The following is a 9,917-nucleotide window of genomic DNA, read 5'->3' as shown; positions in this document are numbered from 1 at the left end:
TGGGAGGGGGTGGACTCCTGGGCTGAGGCCCCTGAGGTCGGGTCAGCAGTGGGTAACCCTCTAAAGGGGGACACCGGGTGTGAAGGGCCGGCTGAAGAGGCGGTGCTTCCCTGGAGAAAAGGCGCCAGGTGCGATCTGCGGGGGGATGGGGTGGGGTGGGGGGTGGGGGGAGGGGGCACCTTGGGTGGGAGCGGTGGGTCTGCAGGGGGCCCACTCTTTACAGACCCTTTAAATGGCCGAGGGCCGGCGGGTCAGGGGGGAGGTCAGCAGATCAAAGGCTGGCGCTAATGAAGTGATACCTTTGACTCTTGGCTCTGCTGGGGGGTGGGGACACCTGCGCAGACCCGCCCCTCTGCGCTCCCCTTCCGGTGACCCGGCCCTTCCCGCGCTTCCCGGCTGCGCTCCCACCGTCCAGCACTTGCCCTCCCGCTCCCTGGGCGGGCAGGCCTGCGTTCCCTCAACTAGCATCTCCGCTAGTAACCCTTTGGGCTCAAGCCCCACCGCTGCCCACGCCTAGGTCCTGATCTCAGGCAGGTGGCATAGCATCCCCACGCCTATTTCCTGAACGACCGCCCCAAAAAGTTAAATTGAAGTTTAACTGAGTTAAACCCCGGGGAGGGCACGGTTTCCGCAGGACAGACTAAGTAATCTGCCCCGTGGGGGTGTCAGTTCTGGGAACCTCCAGCTGGGGGGGCGGGGTGCAAAGGGACACCAGGAAAGGCTGCTTCCACTCTGTGCCCCAACGTCGGTGGCCTCCCAACTCGCCTCAGGGGTAATTACTCTGTTGCACCTGGCCCACTTCACAGGGAAAAAGCAATATAAGGTGTGAAAGGATGATGCCGGCCTCCCATCCTCTGAAAATTTGGGTCTATAGGTTTTTTCCTATACATTTGTTTTTATTTATTTATTTATTTATTTATTTTTATTTAGGTATCATTAATCTACAATTTACATTTGTTTTTATATACATATAATTTCAGAATACACATGGATTACAACCGGTTTTCTTTCGCGATTGTATGAATCACCAGTTCTCCTTTCTCAGTAGTGGGAGAGGGGTGACTGCAGGCAGTAAGTGGTGTCTTAAAGGAAGACGGTGCAAAGAGAAAGGGATGCTATACCAGGCCGTGAAGCTGCCAGGAAGACAGCAGCTTGACGGCGGGCACGCCAGGCCTTCGCTGCTTCGGTGGGGAACGGCGAGTTCGCCCTGTTGTCCCAGAGCTGGCTGCTGCTCCACACAGCTGGGGAGAGGGGTCACGGGGTTTGGGGGTCCTGCTCAGACCAGACTTTGCTCTCTTGCGCAGCCCTTCCCAAGACCGAAGCCCTGCCCCTCTCTGCCCGAAACCTTCTTGAAAGCCGACTTGGATCGATATAGACGCTGGGAACTGGACTAGCCTGGCATGCTCGCTTCAAACATCATAAACCACACAAAACCCCAAACTTCTGAGAACTCCCCCTTTCTCTCCCTCTTTCCGTACAACTCACAGAGAGCATCCAATATGTATTTACTTATTCTTAACACAAACTATCCCATCATGTTAAAGCCCTTTAGCACCGTAGAGTCCATTTGGTCTAACCTTGACTTTCTAGACAAAGAAACAGAAATCCATCACCATAAAGGAGCTTTGACATCCGGAGTCACAGTGCAGTTAGCGGGGTGGCCTGGCCCAGGCCCCATGGCAGGCAGGCTTAGTCCTCCTTGCTGGCCTCCCTGGCCCCCACAGGTGGTGTGGACCCGGTGAACATGCACCTGCCAGATCACCCCCCTCCACTGTCCAGTCTGTGATTTCAGGAGGACATTTCTGCTGGCCCTAGGGGGAGGCCAAGCAGGAGCAGGCAGGGAAGGGAGGTTTGGGGAGCCTGGTGACTGCCAAACAGAAAGAGGTGCAATGAATTCCTCCAGGAGTTATAAACAACTGAACAATTCTGTTGAGGAGATGTGGCAGTTGTTGCATCTAGACTGTATACCCTGTCACCACCTAAAAGAGCCCTGGTAGTGGTCATTTGGGGGAGCAGGGGAGCAGCAGCTCTCCAAGTTCAATCTTGGGGAGTTTACTTAGTGGTCACTCCCCTCCCTAGCCTCCTAAGTCATTGCCTCAGGACCAGGGGACCTGCCCCTCAGACTGTGGGGCTAACCCCTGTCAGACCCCCGGGCCCTCACTGCCCTCTCTTTCTTGGGGAGGCAGAGTGACAGCCAAGACACCCATTGTTCCTCTTCCTGGACAGGTGGAGGGTTTCCTGCCAAGAATCTCCCTTATAAACCGTCGTCTGCCGCAGGGAACAGACAGGATGGGGGAACAGGGCTGGCGTCAGCAGGGGCACTGAGGGCAGCAGGTGGGAACTGTGTGGCCCTGCAGTCAGACCTGGCCCCAGTCCCAGCCCTGAGGCATCACAGTTTGCTGGGGATGTCAGTCCCAACCTCTCTGAACCGGTACTCTATGAAATGGGTGTCCTAGTGAAAATTAAGGAGTAATTCTAGAAAGCTCATGGCTCATACATAGTAGATGTTCAAGAAATGTGAGTGTTTCCCCCTCTCCACTTAGAGGTAGGACTGCATTTTTACAACTTGGAAGATGTATTATTTAAAGATCAGAAAATGCCACATAAATGCTGTAATTTCTATTTATAAGGTAATGTTGGTTTTTGCAAAGGTATATAACATTTATTCCAGTTGCTGTCACCAATCTCCTAGTCTTACAACTAGTACTGTGAGCAGAACTACCCTAATACAGTGAAAAAGAAACAGCTCTCCCATCAGAACTACAGCAACCAACTCTCAGGGGAAAAGCCTTTTGAAGGAGTGACTTAGCCCCTCCAGGACTCCAGGTGAGAATTTGTGGAAGGCAAACTGCTGCTCATGTACCTGCCCCCCAACACCTGAAACTACTTACCCTTAAGAAAGATCCCTGTTGTAGCAACCTCATAGGCTAATTTTAAAATTCACTAGGCCTGACTTCTCCTGCTTCCTCTGCCCCTCCCACCACCCCCCCTGTCCCAGCCTCACCGTCACCAGCATCTCCACCTGTGGGGGAGATAACCTGGGCTAGTGGCGCTTTTGAGAAGCCTGGTGTTGGTGGCCACTTGACAACCCCACCTGTGTGTTGATTCCTTCGGCTTCAGAAAAGCCCTGAGAAGTGCTTGTACTGTAAATATTTGAAGTGTGTGCGTGGGGGGTGAAATCTGCATTCTCATTCCACTACCTTGCTCAGCCAAGCAAAGACCTTTCCACAGATTGTCCCAGACCGCAGGAGGAGACTTGCCTGGGCTGGGGGTCAGCCAGGGCCAGAGTGCCCACCTGAAGGTGCTCCACAGGGTCTCCAGGCGGAGGTAGGTACCATCTCCTACGTGCCCGTGGGGTTCCTCAGCAGAGGAAGAACTCTGTCACCCCACTCAAGGGCTGGTGGACGAGGTCTCCGAGCCTACTGGGTGGTGCAGACGTGGGGGTCGGCCTGCCCTCTCTGCCCTGACCCCACCAGGGCTCCGGGCGACGATTTGTGGGAGGCAAACTCCTGCTAAGGTACCCGTCCCTCTCCCCCAACACCTGAAACGCACGGGACTTTCTAGTGCAGGTGAGACCCGCTGAGGGTTGGCAACAGGGACAGAAACCGCTCCTGTGCTCCCCGAGACCCAGAGCGGGGCCTGGGGACGGGAATGGCCCTCGCTGTGCAGCCGTCCCGAGGCAGAGCGGCCAGACTCGGAAGCAGCGCGGACTCCCCAACGCAGAAGTGGACGAACTGAAGGGCTGGCGAGGCGGGAGAAGCGCCCTGCGGGCTCTAGGTGACGCGAACCGGGGCGGGACAGCGAGCACCGGAGCTGGACTCGGTAGTGCATCGGGGCCCACAGGGGACCCGCGGATGCCGGTGCCCACCGCCCCGCTCAGAAGCTGCAGGAGGGCGAGCGGGGATCCTAGCTTGAGCCTCCTGAGTCCGCCACCCCTGTCGTTTTGAATCTGCCCCGCCATCGCGGCGCGGCACACGGGCTGTTTAGGACCTCGCGGCGCAGGGGCGGGGCGGTGGCGGCCAGGACGGTGACAGGTGCGCCTCTTGGCCAATGGCGCGGCCGGCGCCCCTCCCCAGGCCCCCGCCGCCTGCGCCAATCGGCGGCCGCGCTGCGCTTCAAGTGCGCGGAGGGGCGCGGGTCCCCGCCACGGCGCCAGCGGCTCGGCGCGGTCGCCGGAGGGCTGAGCGCAGAGCCGGGCTCCCGGCCCCGGCGCGCCGGGGCACTCGCGTGGGAGTCTGTGCGAGCGCGCGGAGCGCACCCGGGGCGGCGTCCGCACGGAGGAGGCTCCCGGACCATGGTCGCCCTCGACTGAGTTTCCGGCGGCGACTTTGATTATTGGCAAATCACCACCACGACAACACCGAGCCCCGGGGCTTGCCACCGCCACGCTCGGACTCCGCGAGCCCGCACGCGGCCGCGCCACTCACCACCCGGCCCCGGTCGCCAGCGCCAAACGTGCCGATGGAAAAATCCAAGAATTTCCGCATCGACGCGCTGCTGGCTGTGGACCCCCCGCGAGCGGCCTCGGCGCAGACCGCGCCACTGGCCCTGGTCTCGTCGCTCGCCGCCGCCTCATCTGGCCCGGGCGGCGCGGCGAGCAGCGGGGCGAGCGGCAGCTGCAGCCCCGCGTCCTCGGAGCAGCCTGCGGCGCCCGACCGCCTGCGCGCGGAGAGCCCGTCGCCGCCCCGCCTGCTGGCCGCGCACTGCGCGCTGCTGCCCAAGCCGGGCTTCCTGGGCGCGGGGGGCGCGGGCGGCGGCGCCGGTGGCGCAGGCGGCGGGCCCGGGGGGCCCCACCACCACGCGCACCCCGGCGCCGCCGCCGCCGCCGCCGCTGCCGCCGCCGCCGCCGCGGGGGGCCTGGCGCTGGGGCTGCACCCCGGGGGCGCGCAGGGCGGCACGGGGCTCCCGGCGCAGGCGGCGCTCTACGGCCACCCGGTCTACGGCTATTCGGCGGCGGCCGCGGCGGCCGCGCTGGCGGGCCAGCACCCGGCGCTCTCGTACTCGTACCCGCAGGTGCAGGGCGCGCACCCCGCACACCCTGCCGACCCCATCAAGCTGGGCGCCGGCACCTTCCAGCTGGACCAGTGGCTGCGTGCGTCCACCGCGGGCATGATCCTGCCCAAGATGCCCGACTTCAACTGTGAGTACCGCGCAGCCCCCGGGCCTGGGGAGGAGGAGGGGAACCGGGGAAGGAGTCCCGGCCGCGTTCTCCCGCGCAGCCGTCCCCACCCCGCGCCTCCGAGCGTGCGCTGGGGCTGCCGCGACGCCGCCTCGGCTCCGCCCGGGGCCTGGGCAGACTCGTGCGGGCCGCGAGCTGTGGGATTGGCAGCGAATTATTAAAATGGCCACGCGCGGGCTTTGCTTCTCTTCCTTTCTTAACGGGAAGGGGCAGCTGGAGGTGTGAGACTAAAATCTAATGATTAACCGGCAGGCGAGAGAAGGAAGTGCTGGCGGGAAGGCGAGCCGAGCGGCGGCCCGAGTTAGGCGGGCCTGGGGATTAGGAGCCGACAAAACCAGGCGTCAGAGAAACGAACTTGACTTGGGGCCCGCCTCCTGGGTTCTGGGGAGACCCCGGCCCCTCCTAGGAGGAGATCCGGAACAGCGATGGGGAAATGGGGTTTAGGAGGCCCACAGCTGCAAGGCCAGAGTCCGCGCGACCCTCTGGCCCTTTGCACGCGCTGCCTGCCTCTGGAAGGGCGCTGGGTCGGGGATGCGATGCCCAGGAGGCAATGGCATGACTTGAAACGAGTGATTACCGCTCCTGCAGGCCAGGAAATGCGTCCTCCTTCAGGAACCCCATCTCAGGGTCTCTATAAACAGGGGCCCACCCAGAATTCCGGACGTCCAACACAGAGGGAACCCCTCCCCAAGGTGAGAGCCAGGGAGAGTCGCCATCCCGACCGGAGAGCCGCTGGAGTGTGTGGCTCTGGCTTGCCACCCAGGCAGGGCACCTCCAGGAGGCCTGGGCCCCCTGGGCCTTTCCAGGGTTCCCTGGGTAGCCTGCATCTCCGCACTGCTCGCCCCACCCGGGCTCGGCTCAGAGGACTCTGCCAAAGACTTCAGGCTGCCAGCCGCTGCTCTCCCAAACAAAGAGACCCCATTGTTTCCCTCGGAGTGGGTTTGTTTAGAGGGAGGAGATGCAGGCGGGGGAGAGGAAAGAGCAAAAAAGGAAATTAGAAATAAACACTCGCCAGAATTCAGATTCCTCTGCTAGAAAGCACGGCTGTGACTAAACAGAAAATCTAGGACCCTGGGAGGGGGCTGAAGAAGTCGCAGCAGGGTGACAAAAATCCCAGCCTGTGCGCTGTTTGCCCGCGGCCACCCCAGCTTTTCCCGGCTCCGAACCCAGAAGGCCCTAATGGCCACCCTGCCCCTTCTGCTGGAGGCTCAGTCCCTGCTGACCACCCACTAAGGGAGGGAAAGCTCAGTTTACCTCTCAGTGCAAGGGTGGTAGCTTCGGACATCTCTGAACCCACTGGTCCCGGATCAGGCCTACTCAGGGCACCCTTCCAGGCCCGGCCCTGAGCCCAGCACCCCCCTTCTGATGGAAACCCACCCATGGATTCTTCATTATGAACTGCATTTCCAGGAGCCTGAGCTGCTTAGTCTCCCTCTGGAGCAGGGCTGTGGGGGTTCCACACAGGTCTCCCCTGGGGACTGGGTTCCCCGGGCACCTGAGTGCTTTCCCGGGCCTGCGTGCAGCCCCAGGTCACTTAGAAAATGGATTAAAGCCACATCCCTTTGCCAACACCCTTCACCCATCTCTGATTTCTAATCTTGATTTAGACATAGTCAAATTAAAACCCAGCCACCTCTAGGTTCAGTAAGGGAATCCAAGCCCCGATCCTAAGGGGCAGTAATAAATGGGCGAGGTTGCCGGAATGTGCTCCTGAGGGTCCCCCCTCCGGTCGCCGGAAAACCTGTGTGGTTTCCTTTAATTGGCTGTCTCTGCCGTTGGATGGCATTTCCCAGATGGTCCCTCTGGAGTCAGTGTTTTAATTAAAGTTCTAATGTATTGTCACGTTGGGAATTGGGGGCCTTGTTTGACTAAAGCGGGGGGCGTGGGCCTTCCCATAAAGCAAATTGCCCGTCCCGGGGGGAGCCTGACTTGTCCGGCTGGGGCTGGCCTCTTTTCTTCTCTCCCCTTTCTCTTATTGTCAGGCTCCTGGGAAATCAAGGGAAGTCTCGTTTTGAGGTCATAAAATTCTCTGTGATGTAACCGTGTGAAATTATGTAAATAAAGCCAAGGGACCTGCTTGAATGCTCTCAACACCGGATCCCCCTTATTCCTGGGCCTTTAATTAGCCTAATGAGAATTGTTCTGAAAGGCTGCGGTCTCCCCAGGCTTTACCCCTCTGTAGACTGGGGGTGGAACTGTCGAGAAAACACTTGAAGCCCAGGACGGCCTGTGGTGCATGCACATGTTTAGGTCCGGGACGGCCCTTGGCCTCCCTCCCTCCTGCTCCTCTAGTACTTAGGGAGGTGGTGGTGGGAACCTGCGCCCGTTCCTCTCCGGGTGGGAAGAAGCGGGACCAGCGGTTCCCGGGGCCAGTTTTGGACTGGAGCCTGGGCTGGGAAGGAACCGTGAGGCAGGGAGGAGCTCTGCCGCTCTGGCCTCTGCTTCTTGCCTTTCTGTCAACCTTTCAACCAACGCCTACCCAGGTGGAAAGGGCAGGCCTGGGTGACAGAATCGAAACGCCTGCCCCAGATAAAGACAGTCCCCTTAAACCGAGATCATCTGGTTCCCCCGGCCTGAGGCCCGGGCTTCCAGGGAATCCTCCAGCCGCCTGTCCCCTTCGGTGGAGGGTGCTGGGGGCACGAGGAAGAGCAGAGGCTCTGCCCGGAGTGGGTGGCACGGCGGCCTTGTGGAGGAGCATCCTGGGAACAGGTGGGAGCAGGTGCAGGGCGGGGCTGGGATGCAGGCCTCACGGCCCCTGTCCCTCCCCAGCCCAGGCACAGTCCAACCTGCTGGGGAAGTGCCGCCGGCCGCGCACCGCCTTCACCAGCCAGCAGCTGCTGGAGCTGGAGCACCAGTTCAAGCTCAACAAGTACCTGTCGCGGCCCAAGCGCTTTGAAGTGGCCACGTCGCTGATGCTCACAGAGACCCAGGTTGGCCACCCCAGCATACCACTCGCTCAACTGCATCCTGGCCCCCAGGGGACAGCCACCTTGCTCTCTGGGCCTGCTGTCCTGGGCACCAGGAGCCACACCTTTTTGACCTTTAGGGTGCAGGTTAATATGGAGGAAGGCCACATGCCCCTCACCCCCCTATCCCAGGACTCCTGCATTTGTCCTCACAGGCCTGATTCAGGAGGTCGGGGCCAGGCCCAGGAGCTTGCCTCTGAGCGACCCTTCCCCCCTCCTTCTGAGGCAGGTGGTCCCTAGGCCGGGTCGGAGAACCTGTGACCAGAAAGGGGGGGGGATCTTCTTGAGGATCTGCAGATAGGGGCCCTCTGCGCCCGGCCCTTCCGCGGCAGAGGAGGGCGCGGGCGGAAGAGGCGCGGCGGCGTGGTGGGCCGCAGGGCGGCTTCCGCGGAGACCCCGGCTCGGGCTTCCGGAGCAGCAGCGGGGAGCGCCCCCCGTCCGACCCGAGCCCACGTGGGCGCGCGGGGGAGGCAGGCGCAGGGCCTGGGGCCGGAGCCGGGGCCGTGGGGACGGAGGGCCCGGTCGCTCACTCCCTCTTGTACCCGCAGGTGAAGATCTGGTTCCAGAACCGGCGGATGAAGTGGAAACGCAGCAAAAAGGCCAAAGAGCAGGCGGCTCAGGAGGCGGAGAAGAAGAGCGGCGGGGGCGCGGGCAGGGGCGGCGGCGCCGAGGACCAGGGGGACGAGGAGCTGCTGGGGCCGCCGGCGCCCGGGGACAAGGGCGGCGCACGCCGCCTGCGGGGCCCGAGGGACAGCGACCCCGAGGAGGAGGAGGGCGACCACGGGGACCGGTTCCCCTACAGCAACGGCGCCAGCGCGCGCGCAGCCTCCTCCGGCTGCTCCTCCGGGGCCGACTCGCCGCCACCGCGGCCCGGGCACCAGCCGCCGCCCCAGTAGGGCCCGACTCCCCACAGCCCTGCCGGCCGTGCGTCTGGGCCGCAGCCCCTCGTCTGCCGTCTAAGGGACCGAGAGAGCGAGGCCAGCGGGTTCAGACGTGAGCTCATGTTCTTTTAAATTTAATTTTGTTCAGTGCTGGGGGCAGGTGTGTGTGAGAGACCCGACCGCCGCCAGGGGAGGCCCCTGGCCCCCCTCCTCCCGATCCAGGGCTGAAATCTGCAGTGTTAGAACCCCTGAAACTCGACGCCTCTGCGCCCGCCGCTCTGCCGCACACTGAAAAAAAGAAAAGGTTTCTTGCTTATGTATCTTGGGGGAAAAACTCTGTCATGAGCGTTCAAACTGCTGGAAATCTCGAAACTGTACTGTATTTTTGTATATTGTATTTATATGTATATATATATATATACACGCAAAGAAATGTCTACTTATGCATGCTAAATTATTATTTAGCTTCTCCCATCGCCCAGATGGAATGTAAAATAAATTTTTTTTTACGGGTGAGAGTGCACGTCTTTTGTGGGGTTAAGAAAGCGGAATGTGCAACTTTTGTTGTTGAAGCGGTGGGGGGCATATTCAGCTATTGGCAGCAGGAGGGGAATCTACCAGGGCCACAGTCGGGTGTGAGGCCCACTCCTCTTCTGGGCCTGGAGGTGGGCGGGGCTCGGTTCCAACCGCCGGGGAGTCGCAGGTGCGAAGGTTGGTAAAAACACCCGAGGCCAGAAGTCTGCGCGTGTCCGGTGCCCGGCTCACGTCCGCCTGGGCCGCGTGAATCTTAGGAAGGCAACTTGAGCGCCGCCGGCTTGTTTTCCATTTCCCTGAGGATCCCCTTGCTTCGCTGGCGCTCCGGGAGCGGAAGACACTAAATGTTTCAGAAAA

General features: G+C 61.2%; 1 protein-coding gene across 2 annotated transcripts; it reads left to right on the top strand.

Moving 5' to 3' along the window:
* Positions 1-4,459: 4,459 nt before the first annotated feature.
* MNX1 (motor neuron and pancreas homeobox 1) lies at positions 4,460-9,650 on the top strand. 2 transcript variants are annotated; one of them, XM_036899683.2, is made up of 3 exons: positions 4,460-5,140; positions 7,949-8,109; positions 8,694-9,650. In XM_036899683.2, exons 1-3 carry the CDS (start codon positions 4,462-4,464, stop codon positions 9,039-9,041), a joined length of 1,188 nt encoding a protein of 395 aa, XP_036755578.1. In that variant the 5' UTR covers positions 4,460-4,461; the 3' UTR covers positions 9,042-9,650. The 2 variants fall into 2 exon arrangements, with proteins under 2 accessions (XP_036755578.1, XP_057360927.1); XM_057504944.1 differs by lacking the exons at positions 7,949-8,109; positions 8,694-9,650 and adding an exon at positions 5,768-7,934.
* The last annotated feature ends 267 nt before the right edge of the window (positions 9,651-9,917 follow it).

Source organism: Manis pentadactyla, chromosome 7, assembly GCF_030020395.1.
Source record: "Manis pentadactyla isolate mManPen7 chromosome 7, mManPen7.hap1, whole genome shotgun sequence".
Taxonomy (NCBI): Eukaryota; Metazoa; Chordata; class Mammalia; order Pholidota; family Manidae; genus Manis; species Manis pentadactyla.
This window is presented reverse-complemented; position numbering and strand designations above follow the sequence as displayed.

Excerpts from the sequence above, each read along its gene's own strand:
- MNX1 (XM_036899683.2), top strand. The coding sequence starts at position 4,462 with ATGGAAAAATCCAAGAATTTCCGCATCGACGCGCTGCTGGCTGTGGAC. Across the intron at positions 5,141-7,948 it reads CAAGATGCCCGACTTCAACT|CCCAGGCACAGTCCAACCTG; the intron begins GTGAGTACCGCG and ends GTCCCTCCCCAG. Across the intron at positions 8,110-8,693 it reads TGATGCTCACAGAGACCCAG|GTGAAGATCTGGTTCCAGAA; the intron begins GTTGGCCACCCC and ends TTGTACCCGCAG.